This window comes from Epinephelus moara, chromosome 6 (genome assembly GCF_006386435.1).
Source record: "Epinephelus moara isolate mb chromosome 6, YSFRI_EMoa_1.0, whole genome shotgun sequence".
Taxonomy (NCBI): domain Eukaryota; kingdom Metazoa; phylum Chordata; class Actinopteri; order Perciformes; family Serranidae; genus Epinephelus; species Epinephelus moara.
In genome coordinates, this window is record NC_065511.1 from 20,583,993 (window position 1) to 20,608,689 (window position 24,697).

Consider the following 24,697-nt stretch of genomic DNA (forward strand, 5'->3'; position numbering starts at 1 on the left):
GCCGGTAGCGCTCAACCTCTTCCACAAGCTCCGGCTCCTTCCTTGCCAGAGAGGTGACATTCCATGTCCCAAGAGCCAACTTCCGTAGCCGAGGATCGGACCGCCAAGGCCCCCGCCTTAGTCTGCTGCCCGATCCACACTGCACCGAACCCTTCTGGATCCCTCTGCTGGTGGTGGGCCTGCAGGGGGACGAGCCCATGTAGCTGGTTCGGGCTGGGCCCGGCCGGACCCCATGAGCGAAGGCCCGGCCACCAGGCGCTCGCCCACGGCCCCAGCCCCAGGCCTGGCTCCAGGGCGGGGCTCCGGTAACCCTCCAGGCCGGGTACACCAACTCTTGTTATCTTCCATCATGAAGGGTCTTCTGAACCGTTCTTCGTCTGAACGGTAACCAAAAGTATTTTGAGCAATTACTTGAGTCTTGTTGGGACAGCTTAATTAAATGTCTTTTGGTGACTGCAATACTTTGTCTTACTTGATAATGTACTTGATTTCTCCTGGATTAAAGAAACTTGAGTAAGTGGAATGAAAATTTTACAGAATACGGTGGAGATGATTAGAGCAAAAGGAAAAATGTTCAGCAATATATGTGACGCAATTGGAGACATTTGACTTGCCAATTTTTTTCTCAATGGAAATAAATTGATGGGATGAGTAGCGCACTTAAAAGACAAAAAATATAAATCTGATCTGGGAAAACAATAAAAACACTTTTAATATGGATTTTTTTTTTTTTCAAAACAGAGGTTACTGAGTGTTTAACATAGTTAATTTCAGCACTGTCAAAAATCAAGTGGGAATGCAGAAGGTAGGCAGAGGTAATTGAGATGAAATTGCCAGTGTGCCATTGAGTATTAATAATGAAAAACCCACGAGTAACCTAGCAGGAAGAGTCATAATAAGTGCCGAGAGACTAGAGAACAAAGAATGGCGTGAGGAAGGATCATCAGACTCTGTTTTTCTCTTTAACAACAATGTGAAGCTCTTTTGTCCCCCTACATGCTACAACAGTCAAGTGATTTGGTCATGTAGTCACAAGAAGCTCAGACTGTCTCTTATGCAGACGCAATTAAGGAGGTCTGAGGGAAAAATAGACACACCACTGGGGATAAACAGGCTTGCAGGGTTAAGAAAGGAAACTGATGAGAGACCATGCAGTAGACAAAAAGTATGTGATTGTTTTTTATGCTGGATTATTTATAGCGCAGCAGGTGGGGAGGCTAAACCTGACAAAGTTAATTTGTTGTTACAGTAGCAAAGCAGCATCTCAGTTAACTGGACCGACACGAGAAGCGGGTGATGACCTTAAAGCTGGGGCAGGCAGAAATCTGGAAAAAGACAACCATGGGCATATGCATGTGCTTCATACAGTAACTCAGTGTTTCCCATGCATTCCCATCTCATTCACTGAGCCCCTCCCTGCCCTGCTCTCACTCTGTTTATCATATCACAAATGAAACAAGAATTAGCATGCTAACATTAGCCACCCCACCATCCCTTCCCTGACGCTGTGGACTGCTTTCCCAGGAAGAGAGCGGGCAGCAGCTCGGGAGACGGACCCTTGGTCAGCAGCTGTAGTGGGTCAAATTCGCCATTGAATCAGGCTTTCCCAAAGAGACGTGCATGTGCATCTACATGTGCAGAACAGTGCAATTAAGAATGCTGTCTCTCTAACAGACAGACAAGCTATCCAATACATTTTTTCAGCCTGCATGATATGACTGAACAGGCTAATTACAGGCATAGATAAGGGATTTTTTTCTTTTATTTTTCAGAGCATATCATTCATTGATTGCTATCGGGTAGTAAGGAGAATTTAAACAACGACAACAAAAAATTTGAAAAGGATTTTTCCAAACTAAGGTTCAAGACAGTGAGAGATTTGTGGGGTGACATTTTTGTGAGATGCTACTGCTTTGAAAAATAAGGAACTGATACATAGAGAGCCTGGTGTGCTTCAGGTATGGAAATATGACAAGAGTAGACCTTACATTCATCTAGTGTTCACCCTAACAGTCAAGTGTATTTTTCTTATAGCTGTGTTAGATCTGTCTACAGCTGATGGAGCTCTGTAGAAGAGGGGAGGGGAGGGTGGACACATTATCTGTTCATTAAAATAAAAGTATTGATGAAGTTAAAGAGTGGAGAATACGTGGCGATTCAAGATCACTGAAGGAAAAGCTTGATGCTAAGAGTGAAATTGAGGACATCGGAGACTGAGCTGGAAGGAGAATTCTGTTTGTTTTCCTAATTTTGTGGGACTGTTTGAAAATCCTGCTTCAACCTGCAGCACAGGGTGCGGTTGGAGGGTTGGCATTTGAAATGAGAGGGGAAAAAAACAGGTTGGGTAAAGTCAGGCTCATCTGTCAAGGAGTTGCACACACTACTAAGATGATCTATCAGCTTTGTTGGGAATATGGAAACACCGAGGGTTATGTTTGATTTGGGCAGGAAAAAAAAACAAAAAACAAAATCAGAGCATAATCATATATAGATCTATATCTAATAAGTAATTAGCTGGACAGAAAAAATAAAATGTACTCTGTAACAAAGTACTTTAAGAGCTCGTATTTGGAGTATTTGGAATACTTAAATACATTAAGTTAATGTCATTTTATTCTCAAATAGGACATATCCCCTGGTTTAAACTGCAGGGGAAAAAAGTACAACAATTAGCCTAATTGCAGTTTTTTTGCGAAATGCAAATCAATCACGTGACATGTCCTGTCATGTCCAGCAACGAGCTCCTTGTAATGTCCCGCATTTCATCAGTGGTCCCCTGGACTGGTGATGCTCGATTCATGAACACATCATTCTTTTTCAAATTAGTGTTAAAGAGAAATTAGTTAACTGGAGTCACAAGCAGGACCAAATCCAAAATCCTGGTTCTGTATGGTGCATGTGCTGTTGTGTATACGAGACAGGTAAACTTGCAAGGGCCACTGCTCCAGGGTCTAGTTCAGTGCACACCCCGAGCCGAAAAACGAGTCATTTATGAGCAAAAATCCCCCTTTGCCGTAGAACCAGTCACTCATGAGCACTGACCAACTGAGCCAAAGAACAAATGAGAGTTGCTGCTCAGCAACAGACTCTTGATCAGCGAGCTAACCCTGTAGCCCAATACACACACCCATCAAGCCAGAGGTGTTTATATGTTTGTGGCATGTGAAGGAGCTGTTTATTAGACTAAAAAGGATTAGAGAGCTTGTGGAACATAGCTTGCAGCTTGCACACATCTCCCAGCTAACCCTGACCTCAAAGCCTCCCACCTTCAAGATATCCTGATTGGCCACTTAAAACCAACGATGTAGGAAATTAGCAGAGCTTATCTTTTCAGTGTGGAGTGGTTAAGGTCACATTTTGATACATTTGATAAGCAACTAATTCATAACATTATACTTTTTGACGTATTTGTGCCCATCTGTGGGACACAGTACTTTCTCAGTGCCAGCAACAAAACTGAATGTATCTTAGTATACATTCAGTTTGCATCTTGTTGACATTGTACTGAGTACAGAAGGACAAACCCAGAAACTATTAATACATTCAGGCTCAAGCTCTGTGCTAATGAGCTTTGAAATGTTTAAATCAAATTAGTCAGCAAGATATTCTGTGCCACTTGTTCAAGCTCCATGAGATTTCTTATACCACTGAGATACAACAAATAAATAAAAAAGGACCAGAAAGGATAATACTGAGGATATTATATATGGACAGAAGATTGTTTTATGTTTTTAACTGTCTTGTTATTTCATCATAAATTAAATTTATTTTTCAGAAAACATTACAAATTCACCAAAACTTGGCTAAATCCCAAACTGCGTTTTTCAACCAGGTGACTCTCTACATGCCAATCTGACAGAGCAGAGGACTCTGGCGAGAGACAGAGAGGCGGCATGTGCTTTACTGTGAATAAGGACTGTTGTGACAGTAGGAATGTGAGGTGCTGTTCTGGCTGGTCCTGCTGTGGATCACTGCTAATGGTGGCAGCAGTGCGGCGCTGCCATGTTTGGGAGAAACAACCATGTGGCCGTCTGGTTGAGGCTGGGATGCGTGGACAGATAAATCATTCCACATCCAGAAACCATGGATTACCAGAAACATGGATGATCATAAGGCAGCAGCCAAAAACATCGAAGACGCTAATAGGACTAATTTACAGTACACAAGAAAAGGGATCTAATGGGATCACATTTCAATGGACTTTTACCTTGAATAATTCAATGTGACAAATAAATTATTTAACTGAATTGATCAAATGCTCAAGTGAATTTTTTGAGAGCCACTGACTGCCAGCTGGTAAGTAACTTGTATCTATCTGAAATCAAATATTTTTTAATGGACTGGCTGCTAATACAGTGTACAATAATGTTTGTGATGGTCAGGTGTATGTGCAAATTGAACATGAGTACAGAACATTTCTACTGGTGCTCGTAAATTTTGTAGTTGGAGGGGATTAAAAAGGTTACAAAAATCACTAGTTGACTAGATGTAGGGAAAATTTCTCACAAACACAAACATACACACTTCTAATCACAGGCCAAGGTGGCTAAAAAGAGGAGGTAACTAACCCTGAAGGTGCCCCACATGTACACTTTTCCATCCTCTGTGAGCGCAGCTGTGTGGCTGTCCCCTGCCGACACCTGGACCACCTTCTCCTCCAATGTCACCTTTCCTGGAACCACAGATCCCTCCTCTGGTGTTGCCCGACCAAGGGCACCTTCGTCGTTGCAGCCAAAAGTATAGACCTACAGCAATAAAAATATCAGTTTATCTGGGAAACTCATCACCCTTAAAAAATGTTAGCAGTGGGCCTTAGCCAGAGCATTAAAACATATAATTTAAACTTGAGAGAAATAAGAGATGCTTCCTTACATGTCCAGTCTCGCTGAGGCACACAGTGTGCATGCCTCCAGCCATCACTTGCACAATTTTCTCTGGCAGGGACACAAGGGCTGGCTTCTTCCTCTCAAAGATGTCCTCGCCGAGACCCAACTGCCCAACCTCACCCTGGCCCAGAACAAGAACCTGACCTGCTTCCTTGCCATGACTCCTGTGGGAAACTGTTAGACACAAACACAAACACAATTTCACAGCAGTTGTTTAGTTTGGTCTTACATGTTACTAGTCTTGACTGTGGCATGCAAATAATAATTAGAACTGAAAAAACAGACATGGGACTCAAGGCAACTTGTTAAACTGTGATTAGGGTGTGCCTGGGTTGGAAATTGGCATCAGCCACCAGTCAAACGTTGGAAAAATATGCAAGCGGCTGCTAGATTTGCTTTACTCACAAGCCAGAGAAAAACAACAATGATCTACTGAGAGGTTGGTAGATTTTGGAATCCACCAGCCACAGTGGCAGGTGCCAAAAATGTTAATTTACAACCCTGGGTGGGACATGCTTTCCTCCCATAAACTGGTTGTGTATTGTTGTTTAAACAGCAATTTGATTTGGTTATTCAAGTTAGAATAGATTTACGGTGTTTGTTTCTCAGGCTAGCAAGTTAACAATGTATAAAAACACACAGAAAAAACAACAACACTGTTTTGTTGGCAGTGTGGGTCTGGTTGCCTTTACTGACCATTTCTTTTGGAATGACAGTGATTTACCTTTCACTTTCTTGGGCTCTCCTTCATCCTCCACAATGGGCTCAGACTTCCTCTTGGCGGTCTTTTTAGTAGGCATGATGACAACTTTGGAAAAAACATATAAGGAGACTGGTGTAAGATGTTAATAAGTTACCACTGGTTAAAGTCACTGAGCTGTACATGAAAAAAAAACACTTAATGAAAAGGATGTTTATTAGAAGAAACTGTAAAACAATTAAACTCAGTTGCAAAGCTTACTAAAATCAAGTAAGTGTAGGTGTCAGCTTACCATCAATTACCACTTTGATTTGATAGCTTATAAAGAAAAATGAACTGCAACAATATTGCCTGAACTGCAGATCAATTGATCACAAAAGCTACAAATGGAAAGTGAAACAGAGGTTGCAAGCTGATTAAGTCACACTTCACATGATAGGTGCTCAATGCCACTGAATCTGAAACTCTGGACCTCTGGACCAGTGTACACAAAAACTGTATGTGCCCTGCCTGTTGGGAAACCGGGACTTTACAGGAGAACAAAACCACCATCATGGCTTTTAGTTATACTGCTACATTTTCTGGTGAGAAAACTTCTGCACGAACAAAATGTTCAATTAGAGTTAAAACAATTAATAAAACATGAGAAAAGTAATACGAAAACAACATTTTGACAATTGATTTAGTCGTTTGTCAAGCAAGAACGCATTTTGCAGGTTCTAGCTTCTAAAATGTGACAATGTAAAATTTTTTTCTTTTTAAAACTCACTGTGAATTAAATGTCCCTGGCTTTTAGACTGTCAGTTGGATAAAACAAACACGCAATTTAAAAATGTGACTGGGCTCTGCGAAGTTACGATTCACAGTTTTTAGTAGTGATAAAAGGTTAATTACAGCCTCACTGACAACAATATGTTAGTAATATATTAGGGGCACATGTGATATTCCAGCTTAACCAGTGCACTAATTAATTACGTTATTTCAATTTGTGATAAACCTGTAAATTTATAAATGCACAAAAGTACCTGGGTCTGCACTTTGCATCAGAGCATCTACTGATAGTCTGGCACTCATATTAATGTAGAAAAAAGTCACATTTGAGCATAATGGCCCCATACTGCAAATCAAAGAGCAGTTTATGAACACATGGTTGACATCAAAACTTCCACCATGGTCTCTCTGCTGCAGGTCTGAACTACAATGGACCTTGTGTGATGTTGTGGGACTTTCACGTTAAGTAATATAGGCATTCCCATACACCACAAGCCCACTGGCAAACTGGAGTTGACCGACAGACACAATCAGCCCTTATTTAGGTCGTAACCTTAACCAGAAGCTGTTGGGGTTCAACAGCTGTCAGAGAGTCGTTTCAATGGCTGGCACAGCGTCGTCTTCTTTCACCCCTCAGACAGTTGTGCTTTACTGCTTCTGCTCCTATGCTGTTGTGAAATAAACGGGCAAAAAAACACTGCTCCAATTTAAAGTGGAGTCACGCCCAACTCTGTTACACACACGGACTCTCTGATAAACACCACCTTGTCTTGGGGACAAGTCTAGAGAGTGCTGTCAGGGCTTTAACATTTTGTATAAGCTCGAAGCATATCGCAGTTTAAAATAAGCAGCGTGACCTAACGCTGGCAGTGCCCATGTGTCCTTGCTAACATTTTGATAGCTAGTGACCGAAAGTGCCCTACGTGGCTGAGTTTCAGTCCTCCTCTTACTGGTGAATAAATGTGGCACAGTGAGCTACTGATACAGTGAGAATATGGGATGCAAAAGTCATGTTTTTCCCACATAGAGCATGTTAGTTAAAGCAAAGCTAGTCTGTGTGACACTAGCTAACGTCCAGAGCAGTGTGCTAGCTAGCGCGGCGTTAGCATGGCATTCAGGAATGAATGAACTGAAGTAACATAAATATCCAATGACCCACACATCCACTGCTTCAGTTGGGTTTAATAAAGCTTATCTGTCTCAGTTGAATAGTTTAGGAGATGATAATGTACTGACCTGTAATATGTTTAAGTTTGCAGTTTACCCAGAAGTGAATGTGCGCAGTTTGTTCCCGGTCTTGAGACACGCACCGTGCGTACCACGTCACGCTCTGCAATCCCCGCCTCCTTAAAGAGACAGTAGCACTCAAATCAAAATTTAGTAATCAAGTAATTAAATATGATCAATACCCACTGTAGGAAAGTAAAAGTACTTCTTGTGCAACAGAGTTTCTCTCCTGTATACCATATTATAAACTTTGACAATGTATTGTATTTCAGAGAGCTCCAATGACCCAGCCAACATTCCTAAGTGGGACCATGTAGGTAGTAAATGGGCTGAAAAAAAATGGCCCTATATTGGCCCCATGCCAATTGCCCTCATGCATGGGTTTGCTCAAGTGGGCCCCACATGGGTGATGCTGGGGCTACCTGGGTACAAAGTGGGTATGGGTCCAAAATGGGCATCCTATTGGGGCCCACTTCGATAAACCCACCCATGTGGGCAAATGTCATGGGGACAATATGGAACCCGTAGACAATCCCATGTAGGGCCCATTTTTCAGCCCATTTACTACCCACAAGGGCCCCACACACAAGTGTTGGCTGGGTCTTACATTAAAATTTCAGTCTGCAAAGTATTAAGTTACTATAGTTGTCAAATCAGTGTAGTGGAGTACAGGTAGCAGGAATAGAAACCCACTTAGGCGGATAACTTAGTTACCTACTTACATTGCAACACTGCAAATCTGTGATCCAGATGAAAAGAAAAGGGTCGCCTGACAATTAAAACACTGGATTGGAGTGGAACTATATAGCATTATATTTACACTCTGTCATATACATTTCTTATCATTTTTTTGTATCAGTACTATCAACTTAGTCATCTGAATTACTAATTTGATCCTACTAACTTTTAAATACCCTTTCTTTTATTCACTGTATGGTATGTATAATCGTTTTACTGCTACTTTTCCTGGTGAGACAACATCTGCACAAACAAAATATTTTATTAGAGTTAAAACAATTAATAAATCACAGAAAAAGTCCTACAAAAAAAAAATCATTTCGACATTTGATTTAGTCATTTTTTCAAGCAAGAATGCTTTTTTCTGGTTCTAGCTTCTAAAATGTGACAATGAAATATTTTTTATTTTCAAAACTCACTCTAAATGAAATGTCCTTGGGTTTCAGGCTGTCAGTCAGATAAAACACACAATTTAAAAATGTCACTGGGCTCTGGGAAGTTGCGATCTGCAGTATTTACAATTGATGAAAGGTTAATTGCAGCCTCACTGAGAATGGCATGCAAATGATTTCTGCTGCAAGGGGAAAAAACTCCATAATATGTTAGGGATACATGGTATTCAAGCTTAACATATGCTGTAATTAATGTATTTATTTTAATGTGATATACTTCTAAATGTATGAATGCACAAACGTGCCTGTGTCTGCACTTCGTAAGTCTTTTTTTTCTTTGTGAGACTATTGTCATGTCATGTTGTCATCTGTGCTATGTGTATTATCGTTTGCCTGTAATTAATAAAATAAAAAAAAAACAACCACTGGACTGAGGGTACAGCATGTTTTCACCTTCATCCATTTTGTATTGCTTTTATGATATTTAGACTGATTTTGAAGTAAAGGTAAAAATATATACGTGTGTGTACTCCATTTGTAATATACTGTATATTAGAGTTAGAGTACAGTCCAGTTTTTGTTCAGTCTTTGTTCTAAGATTGTTTAATGTATTCTACTACTTCATGTAAATACTGTGTGACTCTGTATTTGTTATATCTCTGTATAATATCTGCATTGGTCCCAAACCATACATTTTTAATGAATATATTCTATGCTTGGGTATTTCTTTTTATTTATTACTTTTGCATGGCCACATAGTATGTATCCTGTGTATGTGCAGCAATCTGACAATGCTGGTTTTCCTTATTATTCATTTAATCTACATTGTAGTGTTATTTTGTGATCTGTGGACATTTTGTCTTCATTTGTCAATTTGTGGCCTTTATCGTGCTGCAACTTTCTCAACTCACATCATCTCATAAGACATAAAATCACTGATAATATAGTAACAATGAAAATATACTGCATTAATCTTCAGCATCGACATTTAGACAACTAAATGTATTTTGAGGTTCCTATGGAACGTTTAATTGCTACTCTGATTTCTATGACAACAGTTTTGGCCCGGTTGTTTAGCATTAACATACTTTCCAACAAGAAATACACTTTGACTCATTTAGAGTTTACGTTGTAGTTTGAATCGGTTTATAGACATTTTGATTATGCATGATGCATCTATAACTATCTCCAGGTTTAGCTCCTCGCAGTGCCACCAGGTGTCACTGCAGCCTTGTATTCTTACTGTAGCGGTTCCAATGTAAGTCTTCCTTGCCAATGTCCACCTGAACACATCAGTAGGTGAGACAGGTCTATTGATTTAAGAGCCAGGTGCAGAGTCATTGCAGAGGTTCAAGGAATTGTACGATTTTTAATTAGATCCAGATGTGACTATTTACAATTAGAAAGAAAACTGTCAGTCCATACAATTCCACATTCAATTAAAAAGGAACTTAGTTTTACAGAAAAGGTACACTTTCATATTCCCATTCTTGTAGCATTTAATCATAAACTAATATTCTGTGCTTAAAAAAATAGCAACCTATAATACTTTTATATTTAAAATTTCTTTTCAAATGAAAGGAAGACAAGATATACACAAGCATCAGTTAAACCTATATCAACCTGTACACAGCATAGAGAACCCTGTAAGCTACTGGCCAGACGACAATACAAGATAAAACACTTCTGCAGTTTCAAAACGTTCCAGCCAAAAATGACTCCCTGTTGACCGTTTATACATTTTCTGATTTTTTTTTCTTTGATAAATCCCTGATCTACACGCACAGCAACTTACATTTAACTCTTAGTATAGACACTACTAGCATGACCTTATTCAAAATGGCTACAGAATGCATTGCATGTTTGATCTTTAAAGGGAAGTACAAAAACTCATAAAAAAAGTATAAATGAAGAGAGATTATCCAGATCCAATGGCTTGGATTCTGTGTTGGCTCATGCAGTGGATTGCAGAAATCAGTGATATGAAAACCAGTATCCTATAGTCCTTTAGGCATCGGGTATGTTGGCACACATTAAAACACCAACAAGCCTCTTGACCTGCACCTTTTTCCTATATCTAGATTGATGCTTAAATGGCCACCTCACATCACAACCATAAATACAGGCAAGCCAAATAAAAAAAGGCTCAAATAAAAGCTGTCACTACTCATGTGATCAAATTACAATATAAAATATCTTGTGCATTACAGAATATTTTGTAATTAGATCTTTCCAAGTTTCATTCTAAGGTATAACAATAGCAGTCTGTACACAATTTATATAAAACACACACAATATCCCAGAGATGTCCAGTCCTATAACAGAATATCCCAGTCTTCATCCTCCAGCCCGCTCTCGCTGCAGCTGTTTGTCTCTTATCTATTATTACTGTGTGGAGTATTATAAGTCATCATCATTATTATTACTATTATTATTGTGTGTTATTACATTAACAAGATGAATTAGCTTTTCCATATACAGTAAAGAAGAAAAAAGGCAACACAGAATGAGGCCGCGTTAAAGGTTGTAACTAGATCCGAGTCCCTGAGGGGTACCACACAACAGCAGAGTCAGAGTCAGCCCTGTAGGTCCTCTGTCACTTCCCCACTTCATTGGCACGTGGTTCCCCCTGTCGTCCGGGAGAAATACTGCATCTGGTCCTCACCCACCACCACCTCAGTTTAGCGAAAGCAATGTAGTGGGAGGGCAATGGAGGGCAAGCGAGAAGCATTCTTGTTTTTGAGTCAATTCCAGGCTTTCCCTGATAATCTGTACAGTACATTCGGGAAACGTAAAAGGGCGATCCGTCTGCGTAGGGAGCAGCTTCTTGCCTCACAGAGATCTTAAGTGCTTCATTCTCCGCGCAGAGGCGGCGGCGAGGGGGGTGGGGGGCTAAGGCCGATGAAACCTATAACAAAGCAACGAGATCACATGAGGCATCAACAGACACTCATATTCTGTTTTAAGTTATAATTCTTAAAATTTTCAAACCTGATGTTTGATAGTTTATGATTAGGGTTGGGTACTGTTCACATTTAACCCAGTGCACAACTGTTATCTTTTTTGGTACTTTACTTTCTATGTAATAACAAAAATGTAATTTTCTAACAAGCTGCAGGAGTGACGTAAATACAGTTCTGCTCTTCTTCTCTTTTGTAGTTAAACATAAAGTTAATCTCCTGTCCCATGTGCTTTCAGGTACCGACATTTAGCAGTGGTGGATTTAATATGAATTGTATTTAGGCTCAGTACCATTAATAGTACTGAGTTCGGTACCCAACACTATTTATGGTCAGCATTTTTTTAGCAATAGCCAATGTGTTATCATCTGTCTCTATATAGTAGTTTTCACTGTTAGTGGCGGGGTCCGCCATTCCTGTGCTGGATTTAATTTGCCTTCACATGCACAAAGGATTCACACGACACAAATAAGTAATCCATTTTTACTGCTTTTAATGTTACCTCATTCATATCAGCCTCACTGTTTACTTTCAACTCTGTATCAGAGCTGTATTTACTGCTACTGATTCTGCTTCACATTAAATGTGTTTAGATGAATTATGAGGTGGCTTTTATTGTGAAGCAGTCACAGGAAACAGTCTCCCAGGTTAGTGCTGAAAAAATACTTTGTATACAAAACAGGGCAAAAGTAATCTTCAGTATTTTTCATCAATGGATGAGCTTTAAAACATGGCAGGGAGTAATGGAAGAAGAAGAAGGAACAGCTTCAGCTTCAACAGATACATCAGTTGCTCTTCTGTCGTACTTCTAATAAAGTAGCTGCACACAGAGTACTTGCTGTAGGATTAAACTGCACTTGCTGTTACCACGGTAACCACAGGTATCGCCAAATGAACCAGAACTGCAATCTGAAGGATGATAATGTCAAGATCCATCTGATAAAAAGCTATACCTTGTGTAGATTCTGCTCTCTTCATGGACCTCCATTTCAGTGCTCTTATAATCGTTGAGCTCCTTTCGGATGGCCGCCTACAATGAAGCAACAGGAAAGAGTCAGTCTGCTAAACACGCTTGATGCTAATATAGAGTGAAACACAAGCCACTGCTGGGTGATTTGTTGGGTTTGGGTAGCTGGACACGGCTAACTGAATGAGCACCTTATCAGCAGGAGTCAGCTTGGTCCACGGCTTGTCCGCTCTCCGATCATAGTCTTGGGCATCCGTGACTTCCACGTACTCGTGGAACCGCAGGATTTTTCTTGCCTGCAGTTCTGCGACAGTGGGTCTTTGACTCAGCTGCGACAAACAGATGTTAGTTTAATATCCAGCAAATGCATGATCTGACACTTGGATGTCTGTTACGAATGCGCTGCCTCACCTTCCTGGTCAGCCGCCGCTTGATCTCTCTAACCTCAGCTTGTCTGTCAGCCTGATTTTTGGCTGGAAAATAGAGAGGGAAGAAGAGAAACAACAACAGAGCTTTATTTAGATGCTGCATAAAAGCTAGGCTTGATGTGCGCGAAAGGTAGGGTAAAAGCAGTTTCCAAAATTAGACATCTGAACTGTAATCCATGTTTCAAACTGTCTTTTCAAGTGTAAATTCTTGTTAGTGCTGCATGTGAAGTGAAGACCTGGCTAAATAATGTTAAAATGCAGCTTTAATTACATACACAAGAGTAATTCATGGACAAATCATCAGTCCGACGTGAGCTGTCATGTTTGTTAAAGCTCACAAACACATCAAAGAGCAGCAGACTCAAAACATTATAAGGCTCAGTAATGGAAAATAAAAGGTGAAAAAGATTTGATACTAACGCTGAAGGATGTTTCTTTGCTCAAGCTCCTCAGCAGTGGGTCTCTGGCTAAGTCGCCTGAATTGGGGGAAAAAAAAGAGTAGTACTATTTTTACACAGTTTCATCACTTTGTCATTCAGGCAATAAGTAGGACAACGATCTAAGAAATGATCTTCGGATTTCTGCAGGAAATGCACATTCACGACTGTCAGTTTAAAGCCTACAAAAGAATGGAACATACACATACGTGTGTGATGACGTCAGTCTTTACCTTGTGAGTGCAGTGCCGATCTGTGTGCGGATGGCCTCCCACTGCTCCCTGCTCTGCCACGTGAGGCCCGTCTGTCCTGGAGGTTGGTCGTCTCTGCTGCTCCTCTCCTGGGTAAACCTGTCCCTGTCTGGCGCACAGGGACGGCTGCTCAGCTTCAGAGCCAAGGTGTCCTTCCTCTTGACCCTGCTGGCCAGGGCACCTGGGTAAAAGCCGAACAGAGATGTGGTCAGGTGGGACCAAATCTTGAAACTAAAAACACAAAATAACATTTACATCTTTTCATAAAGTTTGGCTATGCTCACTAAGTGGGGGCTCATCCTCTTCATCTTCATCTGATTCTTCATCTTTATAAAGCACAGGACCGTCCGAGTCGCTGTCCTCCCCATGCATGTCATGTTCTTCTTCCTCGTCCCCTTCCTCCTCTTCTCCCTCCTCCTCCTCCTCCTCACTGCTGTTTCCTCCTGGGATGACACAAACACCGGCATCTCCGACCAAGCACCTGCGACTCCGTGGCTCCAGCTCTGGCTGGGGGATCTCCCCATCATACTCCTCCTCTTCCTCGTCATCTTCCTCCTCTTCTTCTTCTTCCTCTGAGTAGTCATCTTCAGATCTAATGGAAAGAGGAAATAAACACATACATGAGCATTGTGGATACAGATGAAGCATCTGTTTGTGTGTATTTAACTAATTTAGAATCAGGACTAGATTAAACTAGTTTTGACTTTTGAATTTGAAATTTAAATGTAGGTCTCCAAACTTCAACGTAACATTTTCTAGCCTTTATCAGGAGCCATATTTCACCCTCCCCCTTCTAGCTATACCTGACTTGGTAGTAATCAGGAGAAGATTTACACAGACTGCTTATGGTCACGTGCAACGTTGGATCTCACGTAAGTAGACGGCTTAAAATATTCCTGCAGCTGCCCTCTTTGTCATGTAACCTTGTGATTTTGTCTTGACAATGTAGCTTTGCAAAAGTTCTTGCATTATTATGTACTGAGAACTCACAGTTTTAGTGGCTGGATGCTGACAGGAAGGGGGCGACCACCTTGGTACTCTGGAGGGGTTTCGAAAAGCAGTGTGTGTGCACGCTGCGACCCATCTGGATGTGGCTGAGCAGGGCCGGGACTGGACAAGGCTCTCTGGATCATGATATGCAGCGGGACAGGAGCCGGGCGCTGAGGAGACTCATTGGTCGGGCTCGGTGGGTCAAACAGCATGGGTATGGGTTGTGGAAGTGGGTGGGGGTAGGAGTGCTGATGGTGGAGGTGGTGGGTGTGTATGTGCTGGCGGGGAGGAGAGGGTGGTATGTGTGTTGGCAGGGGTGGGGAGGGAGGCGGGGGAGGCAGCTGAAAGCCCATGGGGAGGTTGCTGTGGTCCTCTAGAGAAAGCGGTGAGGGGTTGATGGGATGGCTTGAATCCTCTGTGTTGCGTTTGGTGACGGGGGTGGTCCTCTTAGGAGGCATAGGCGGAGAGGGCTTGGCTGGCACAAGGCTGGCACCACCCGTGGCTTGGGTGAAGTCACCTGTGAATGGAAAAACAGTTAATACATCCACTCATAAAGTAAAAAAGCTACAGCCTAGGCGTGTGCGTGAGTTGCTAGCAAGTGCTTTGTTGTTCTATCTGGTTTGCCGCTGTGACATGAGTGCACGTGCATCAGCTCTGCATGTATAATGCGCTCAACATGACAGAATACACATGAACAAATATAAATACTGGGATTACATGTCTGACCGAGCATTATTGCGTGCATACAGTGTCAGATCACATGACTGTCGACATGAATGCACGCACTGCCCTAACAAACCAGTGTGCAGCATGTGCCCCAGGTCACAGAGACGAAGAAGATACACACAGCCTACATGCTCTACACAGCCAAATTCTTAACCTGCCTTTAAACCTTGTTTGTTAGCATCTTTGAAGTGCAAAAAGCTCCTACACATAAAGCTGAATTACAATCCCTCCCATTATCTGCATGCACATTTTTATATTTGCTTTATAATTCTTAAAACTCTGTAGAGCAGCTTTAAAGCCACATCAATGTTAAAAGCCATAGCCGTGCTACTGAGGCATAATAAGAGATCAGTGCTGCTGGACTTGAAACATGCAGTGGACTGAGCTGAATTACATCTTCCTCTCTAATTTAAGTCAAGCCCTTACGTTAGAACCCTTTACCCCCTCCATTCATCCATCCATTCATATTCACCCATCCATCCCAGTTGAGCAGAAGCTGAGTGGATTAGTGCTATAAATTTCACTCAATGCATTGCAGGCCACAGCTGGAACCTGCTAAAGGCTCTCCCTCAGTCACATGCCAACTAAGAGAGAGTACGGCATTAAATACATTCAACTGCTCACTCACACAGAAGTTGCCTCTCACGTACACAAAGCACACAGCACACTCATTATCAGCTCATTAAGTGCATGCGGCTCTTATATACCACATCCAAAGAGAAGCAATCAAGGCCAGTCAACAAGTTAAAGGCATCAGTGGGAGAAACATGTTGGCAGCGAGAGAGGACGCGACACGATGAAGAACGCAGACTCTGAGAGGGGGCATTCCAGACATGGGCACCCTGGCCACACAGATACCAGAGGGCATCCTTTTACCTGAGCGCAGGCCTCCGGCCCGCCGGCACAGGTAGACGGGTAGGGACAGGTAGACATCGTAGTCGCACTCTCGCTTCCAGCAGGACCAGTAGAGGGGAAGCTGAGCGTTCTCTCCCCCCTGCAGGGCGGAGACTAACAGGGAGGAGATGGAGGCCTTCAGCTGGAGTGTTTAATGACTGTAGGTACATGGTAGCACTGTATATGTTGTTGTATTGATAGAGTGCGCTATGAAGGAGGGGTGTTACTGCCCTAAATGCTCATCATGCTGCCATACTATTAAAAATCTTTAACCACATTGTGGGAGACACGCTTATTTTTTTTCTTGCCATGGGTTACATGAGAAGATCGATACCATGCTTATGTCTGTCAGTTCAATATAAAGCTACAATCCAGGGAGAAAGTTAGCTTAGCTTAACCTAAAGACTGAAAACAGGAGTAACAGCTAGCCTGGCTCTGTCCAACGGTAAGAAATCCACCTGAAAGTAGCTTCATATTTAACAGAGAGATATGACAATGGTATTGATTTTCTCTTTTGAACCCTGAGCAAGAAAGTGAATGTATATTTCCCAAAAGGTCAAAAAATTTGTTTAAAATGATCATCTTTAGTAAGTTTGACTTCATGGACAGCTTCGGAAAACAAGAGATTTTTGTGGTCTAAATGAGATTACTGGTTGGCCTTTTCTTTGTCGTCTAAAGCTTGTGAAGCTGAAAATGCCATTAGTTTCCATGTGATAATCAATACAGCCTCAAGTGACAACAAACACAACATCTAGCAATATTTTTCCCTCGTTTGACTGGTCACATAACTGTCTAATGACATGACTAATAAATAAGTGAGAAAAAGAGAACATCTCACAGCATATAATAAAAAAAATTGCGTTATTCAGACACACAGACACAACTACAGACATTTATAAGGTACCAAAAAATCATCAGATCTGCTGATAAGCTAAAAATGAATCAAAGTAGACAGCCTTGCCCGTGTGGGAATTAAAGCAAGATCCCAGATGAGACAAACCCACAGTAAACAACAACAACCACCACCACTACTACACTGCATCTGTGTGAGCAGCATCACACAGCAACAAGAGTCCCTGTTATCTTCAGAGTGTAAAATTCTGGGGGAAAGTTGCAGCTAAAATAGTCCAGGCGTAATAAGTAATTAGCTGGGGAAAAGCTGCTCAAGCTGTTCAGATAACATCATTACCAGGATGTGTGTGTGTGTGTGTGTGTGTGTGTGTGTGTATCTAGCAGTGTTGTGATGTACATATTGTATTCGCCTGTGGGAAAATTACATGTTAAGTGAACAGACATTTGAGTGTCCATCATGCCCACTTGTGACTGTTGATGTAGGCTGCATGTGATCACGTTGACACCCCACATCACCTGTTAACAAAGGCACCCACTATTCAGTAGAACTCACCCAGCATTGCAGCGTTGCCCCTGTTCACAGGTTTGGGTGGGGGAAGAGGCGGCTGCTTGGTGCCATGAGAGGTGGAGGTCGGGGCTACACACGAAGACTGCTGAGTGGACGCACCCGCAGAGGAGACGGACCGAACAGGTTTGGGCGCCGTAGCTGAGGGGGCGGAGGGAGAGCAATACTGGTTTGTGGGGTGGTTGGATGGGGTGCGAGGTGGACCCTTGCTGCCGGGTTCAGGGGTGGACGTCATCAGCCATTTTGGAGGCATGACAGACTGTTTGGGTGGCAGAGGTTCACGCAGGGTGTCCCGCAGGGCTTCTGGGTCAGGGACAAAATGGCTGTCTGACTCTATAAAAACACAATATCATGGGGATATGTTATATAAAATTCCAGCAAAATAACCACAGAGCATCATTCCACTGAGATTGAGAGAGTAACATTTTAACATTTTAAAATCTGCATCCAGCTGTGGTCCTCACGGCTGGCACTGAAAAAGTGTACTTTTATCTTTTCCATTATTGAATTAGTGACATCTCATTATGAAATACCTCTCCACATAGCTATAAATGTTTCAGTTCAGGGACTGAGCAGTGAGCCATTTTCTGCTGCTTCACTACTCCGAGCGCTCTCCACGATAGCACTTGTTTGAGAATTGCATTATCTAGGGATCAGCTGTGAAGATAAACAGAGTAGGCGGCTGCAATTACCACCAAAAACCCACCTCCCACTGTCCACCCAGCAGCACACCCCAAGCTAGCCCCCACGCTGCTGATGCCACTCCCACGCCATTCCTCAAAGCTGCGGTGTGGGGTTATTTATTTACAAATGAGCCTTTATCACTGTGATGTCACACAACCAGAGAGGAAACAATCCAGAGGAAAGGAGGAAGTGAGCGTGAAGAACAGAGAGGAGAGAGGGAGAGAGAAAAAGGAGGACAGAAAGCAGGAGATGTGATAAAGATAGAAAGAGAGTGGGAGAGAAAAGCAGTATCAGAGAGAGAGAAAGGAAAAAAAAGGAAAATACAAGGTGAGACAGAGAAAAGAGACAAGCAGGGACACATGAAGGAAAGTGGGAGAAAATATCTGTTCACCTACAAATCTCTCCCTTAAAAGAATCCTCTTTTTTCTTATAGCACGTTTGCAGTGGCGTTTTCAACATGACCGTTTCCTCTCATCTTACCCACATACTTTTGCACATGGGTACCAACATTGAAACATTAAAGTGGTTCACGTGTCAGATAAGAGACGACTGGACAACCGAGGTCTAAAAACACCATTATTTCTCAACTTGTGATGTTTTAGTAAAATCAATTAGCTGTGGCTCTTCACCAATTATCACTGAGCTGACAGTGTTAGCGTTAAAGGGCAATAATGGATATAGTGATCGTGCCACGTTAATTAGGAGAGGAGAAGAGAGGACAAGCTATTCCCTCATGTTCCTGAATAAGAAGCGTAGCTGGAGCAGGGCCCCTGGGACCCGACAGGAGCCTGTCTATATCTGGGAGGACAGCACATAAGCAGGAAAGTGACAGTAGGAGGGAGTGAAAAAAAAACATGGACTGATCTTCAAACATGTATGAAGGAGGTCAAACAGTTTATCTTTGACTTGTCCACAGTGAGGAACACACGGGGCTCTTATTATTACAGCTTTTTTAAAATTGGTGGAGGATCTGAAAAAATACCAGAAATGACTCACCTCTGTGGGCTCTTCCCTCTTCAGCAGATGCATGTCGAGGGAGCGTGGGCTTCCAGTCTGCTTCCGCAGGCCGACTCCTCCTGCCGTCCTCTGATGGGGCCTTCTGCAGCCCGGGCCTCTTCTGCCCGTCCTCCGGGTGAAGTCGGCCCCCACGTCTGCCCTCCTCCATCTGCCCGTGAATCTGGCCCTGCCAGACCATGTTAGGCTTCCACTCGCCCTCGGTGTGTGCACGATGCCCCATCCCTCCCCCTCTCCGCCCGTCTTCATGCAGTCCCGTCCCCCTGGAACCCGGAGTTCCCCGGCGGTCTCCGTCCGAGGGAGAGCGTCCCCTGCGGTCGTCTGGCTGGGTGAGCCAGGCCGGGTTCATTCTAAAGTCCGACTCTGAGGGGAGTTTGCCCTGGTTGCATGGACTCCTGCCACCACTCACGACTCCTCCACCTCCTCCGACCCCGGCGCTCACAGGAAGAGTATGGCCGTTCTTCACGTAGAGCTGCTTCATGTTTTGTGTGTCTGCATCTGAAGAAGTTGGACAAAAGAGCATGTGTTTTTAGAGACAACACAACTATCAACGCACAAAAATGACAAGAACCAACACTCCTCTGCCTAAACACTAAATATTTATTCAATCTAAATTATTCAAAATGTTTTTGTACTGTCAGTGTCTTTGTTTGCTATGGTAGAATATTTTGGGAGTTTATTGTTCTCTCCCTCTTGATCCAAGATGTAAAACAACAGAAGTGATGAAACAACTCAGACAATTAGTCAATCCATTAGCTGATTAAATCGTGTGTCCTCCTTTGGGTCATTTCTCAAGCAAAAATACCAAGTATCTGCTGGTCCTACACCATTTTCTGCCATTTTACAGACTAAGAATAATAAAAAAAAAAAAGGAACAGATTAATCGATAATGAAAATAATCTGTACAGCCACAGTAAAACAGGAAGGTGCCCTTAACCCAAGCCCCGTAGACAGAGTCTGTGTTTGTTGGTGTGATGAAGGAGCAGCTGTAGGTTTAATAAATGGGCTTCTGCAACAGCGGGAGCAGCATTACGCTTGCACACACCCCTCTCAAAGCTATTTTGCTGCAGGGCACAATTCGTTCCACTTTTCCTCAGCTCTGGAGAGTGGCATGCCATTTTAAACAGATATTACATTACTTTGAAAAACAGCAAGGTGAAAGTAAATTTGCCTTTAAAAAAAAAGAAAAATGTATGTCTCAGACACCTGCTGGTTAGGAGGACAGTGTTCCTGCCATTATGTACTGATGACTTCACTGTACTGTCCTGTGTGGGTGTGATATCCTCGGGCTGTCAGATACAGACACTGGTTGTGTGCAGAGAGATCAGATGTATCACACAAGCACTCTTACCGTTGTCCGGGACCTCCTTCAGCACCCCCTGTTCTATAAGCTCCTGCCGCGTACGCCTCGTCGACATCTTTCTCTCCAGTTCTGCCGTCAATAAAGAGAATTTACATCACACACTCTTTCTGGAGAAAGAAACATGGCAGTAAATCGGCCACATTTAGCACGTGACGTCATGCTCCGTAATTCAAAGAGGCAAGTTTGGAGAGCTTCACTCAACAGGATGTTTTGTTAACAGCTTATTGTCTTACTGTAGAAAACATTGGGAGAGCCAAAGCGGCCTGTAACACTGGAGCAGAAACACATGCATTGAGGAATTTTGATGAAATGTAACTGATATGACCAGTGAGAGAGGAGGAGGAGGGGGGTTCACTCACTCTACGAACACAATGAGTTCAGGCAACAGACCTTCTGAAGTTTCCTTGAACCTCTCGCTGCTTTTCTTCTTCCGCCACTTCCACGGCTTGAAGATCTTGCCAAGGGTGGAGAACTTGCCCTTACGCTTTGGGGGAGGGGTGCCGTCCCCTGTGCTGCCCCCCTCTCCCACCATTGTGCTGTGGTGCTGCTCAGCATCATCATCTAAAATAAAAGCGGTTTAATAAACATAAATCCCAACAGTTCTAATGAGATTCATGCAACTTAAAACCAGACACAGGAGCGTGGAAAAAAAGAGTATAGATCCATCAGCAGTCACAATATTCTGACAGGATCTCTCTATGCTAACTGAGCTCATCTGCTGCCTTTGTAAAGAGGGCTGTGCTCATTACGGCTGTTATTATCTTTAGCTGTTAGTTCTCGGGGACTGAGTGTGCTTTGGCAGGGCGATGCTGAGAGCTCATGGACTCCTCCACATATCCACAGTTAACAGGAGAGGTCTGACGCTGGCGTTCAGCCAGGATTTCTCACTGTCAAGTGCTCACATTCCTTGGCTGGATGGAGACTAGTGCCTTATCAGCCTTTCAGCCCTCGCTGCCTCTATAGAGGAGAGAGGCACACACATGGATGCAGCCATACAGTAGCAGAATGTAGTAGCGGTCATGACACATATATACGCAACCAACAATCAAGAAACGTTTTAAGGAGCGCTGATCGTTATGAGACGCCATTAAGGCTTAGAAGCACTCTGTTAAATGGCATTCTGTCGTCATGGTTACATATTCTGGGTAGCGTGATTGACAGGCCAACTGACAGGGTGCTGAGCTCAGAGAGAGTTTCAGACGTTAGCTCTTCCAAGACTGCAGCTGCCGTACTCAGCAGACATAATATTTACCAGTGGAGAGAGAACAGGGTCCGATTTAAAACATCCAGTCTCATGCACACACAGGATGTCTCAGCGACAATAGTGCCTCGCAGACTGATTCCCACAACAATATGCTTTAACACAATACCTACAATACTGATGTGGCACACTTAGCTGTCCAGTAAAGAATGTATGAATGTAACAACAACAATGAAAACATTCCTGGGTGGGAGCTGACTTTTCATTTGACACACACAGCAGGGACGTCAGGGTTAGCCACGGACCAGCAGCCCTGGAGCTGGCAGCGTTTCAGTACCTTGCTAAGGGACATTTTAGCATGGTGGATGGTTGCTGACACAGGATTCAAACCCATTTTTTTGCAGCTGAAGGACAGAGTCTTTAACCACCACTCCACACGGCTACCTCAGTGCTGCTGGCGGGGTAAAATTTGAACCGTATGCTTACGTCGTGAAAAGCCTGACTGTCCGTAAAACCTCCAAAACAGTTCAAATCAGAACTGCTCAAACTCATGCACTGCTGCCAATACAAAATTAGGGAATGATGTTATGTCCTGAAAAGTTTCATTTTTGACAAGCCTTAAAAAAATAGACTCTAGTCTACCTGGAAGAGGGGTGTTAAGCGTCCAGCTTCCATGGTGGCGGGACTTGAAACAGCATGCCATGGAGAAGCAGGAAGCATTCAAATCAACTGTCCTGTATATATCCCAAAAGAAAATGCCAGAAGGACAAGTTGCAGAGAGCTCGTCAAAACTACAGTGCAGAGGCTCCGGGTTCAAGGGACATGTCCACACCATGGAAATCCAGCTTATCTTGGCGAGGTAGAAATCTGAGGATTCAGACCAGCTGCCATAACATCCAGATTAAGCATTGCTTAAGGCAGCCTGTGATCCAGAACTGAGGTTCTCACACAGCAGACTGCTCTGTCAGAGGAGCCTCTGACACAGTGGCTCAGCTGAAGCTAGTGAAGCAGGATAAGAGCTGCCTGTGCCAGGCCTGCACACTCCAAAGCACTGCAGAGATGACGATCGCAGAGGACTCAGCCCATGCAGCAGGCATCTATTTGAAAAAGATGTCTGACCATATCCTTGGGAGGCTTGTACATTAGCCAGGGATGCCTGATTATAAAATGTGTCAATCCACCGACACACACACAAAAAAGAAAAGTACAGTACATCCACTTCAATTATCACATTCGAGGGAGAGCTGTGGATCCACTCAAGATTCTTCTTCACAGATACAGAGAAAAACTCTCCCGACATGTCATTGTTTCAGCTGTAGTGAGAAGAAGTCTGGCGTGTGGTGGCACTACAGCTGTGTGTGACTGTGGGAGTGGGAATGGGAGTAAAGGGTAAAAAAGAGCTACAAAGAGAGAAAAAGTACAGGAGTTATGGAGGAGGGAGGGAGGGAGGGGGCAGCCTGGAAACACAGGGAGGAAACGGCACTCCACCCTGATTCTGTGACCGAGAACAAAGACAACCTCTTCCCCTCACTCTCGATAACACAACACCGCTCATGGAGACACGGCGCTGCAAGGTACGACACAGTGAAACTAATTAATATTCTGACTGTTAAAACATCTAGATGATATAAAACCCATTTCCATTCAGAATGAGGCCGGGACAGGAATTCTCACAGTCATACTCTGTAATCAGGAGCTCTGCCAAGATAAGGCATACCAGTCAGGAAACATGGGGGTGTGTGACACTGTGTGTGTGTGTGTGTGTGTGTGTGTGTGTGTGTGTGTGTGTGTGTGTGTGTTCCTCTGACGTACCCCTCATCCTGAAGCCACACCTACTGCTCTCTCAAACATCTCCCACAGAGGCCAGATTTCCCTCTAACCTCATGATTCGATGAGTCATGGCAGGGCTGGTCAGGTGAGCATGTGGTTAAAGGAGATTGTTGTTTTAAAGGACCCGGCTTTTAGTCGATCTGTTAGCCAAGCCATCCTGATCACTTACATAAGAAGCCCCCTTCCACAGGGTGCAATGGTTAGGAAATACCTCCAACCTCATTATAACCCTAACCCCTTGCCAAACCAGATTATGAATTTTAATCTGCTTAATTGACAGCACACAAAGGGGTTATAATCACTGCGATTGCTTCGTGTGGGATCTTATGTGCCATGAAATCATTCAATCCTTTGACCCAATATCATAGCAGCAGTATGTTAAATGAATACCATAAGGGCATGTTTTTTTAAGGTAAGACATATTTTATTCTTTCATATGAATTCACTGCTTTCTACTTTGTCAAACCCAAGGTCAAAACCTATAATTAATGGTTAATTTGGTCTGTAGGTTTACACTCTGCAAAAATCAAAGGAGGAAAAAATTAGCAATTAATCCAAATTTATGTAAAACCTCTCAGTCACAATAATCCCCAAATAAAAACGTTTTTAATATCTTATTTTGCAGCGAAACTAACTGCCTTGTGCACCAAAACATAAGAAAATAAGTGCGCAACACTTGAGTGTGTAAAAACACAGCTGAGATTCATCCACATGATCCTGATGATTTCACATTCCTTGTGGTGAAAGTGAAGGAGGGGGCCGAGAGAGGAGACTTGATTATACAATCTCCAACCCTCATCAGTCCTCTGTGCTTTAATTCA

At 43.0% G+C, this 24,697-nt stretch overlaps 2 protein-coding genes across 12 annotated transcripts in view; both read right to left on the reverse strand.

Moving 5' to 3' along the window:
- Window positions 1–7,693, reverse strand: part of rcc1 (regulator of chromosome condensation 1) — a 14,338-nt gene extending 6,645 nt beyond the window's left edge. Inside the window, exons 1-4 of the mRNA XM_050047076.1 lie at window positions 7,594–7,693; window positions 5,611–5,694; window positions 4,873–5,060; window positions 4,569–4,745 (exon numbers count right to left, since the gene is read on the reverse strand). Of these exons, the coding sequence (XP_049903033.1) occupies window positions 4,569–4,745; window positions 4,873–5,060; window positions 5,611–5,686 (441 nt within the window). The 5' untranslated portion in view covers window positions 5,687–5,694; window positions 7,594–7,693. The remainder of the gene's footprint in view (window positions 1–4,568; window positions 4,746–4,872; window positions 5,061–5,610; window positions 5,695–7,593) is intronic.
- A 2,254-nt stretch (window positions 7,694–9,947) lies between these two features.
- The window catches only part of phactr4b (phosphatase and actin regulator 4b), a 30,252-nt gene continuing 15,502 nt past the window's right edge, over window positions 9,948–24,697 (reverse strand). For 4 of the 11 annotated variants that reach the window (XM_050046882.1, XM_050046881.1, XM_050046885.1 and 1 more), the window contains exons 4-16: window positions 21,236–21,406; window positions 20,834–20,914; window positions 19,465–19,980; window positions 17,773–18,117; window positions 16,350–16,481; window positions 14,748–15,264; window positions 14,042–14,349; window positions 13,740–13,938; window positions 13,490–13,545; window positions 13,053–13,114; window positions 12,833–12,970; window positions 12,628–12,704; window positions 9,950–11,622 (exon numbers count right to left, since the gene is read on the reverse strand). In XM_050046882.1, the coding sequence (XP_049902839.1) occupies window positions 11,607–11,622; window positions 12,628–12,704; window positions 12,833–12,970; window positions 13,053–13,114; window positions 13,490–13,545; window positions 13,740–13,938; window positions 14,042–14,349; window positions 14,748–15,264; window positions 16,350–16,481; window positions 17,773–18,117; window positions 19,465–19,980; window positions 20,834–20,914; window positions 21,236–21,406 (2,618 nt within the window). In that variant the 3' untranslated portion in view covers window positions 9,950–11,606. Of the gene's footprint in view, window positions 11,623–12,584; window positions 12,705–12,832; window positions 12,971–13,052; window positions 13,115–13,489; window positions 13,546–13,739; window positions 13,939–14,041; window positions 14,350–14,747; window positions 15,265–16,349; window positions 16,482–17,772; window positions 18,118–19,464; window positions 19,981–20,833; window positions 20,915–21,235; window positions 21,407–22,688; window positions 23,385–24,697 lie in introns of those variants that run through there. The other 7 variants (XM_050046887.1, XM_050046886.1, XM_050046880.1 and 4 more) reach the window with 5 other exon arrangements.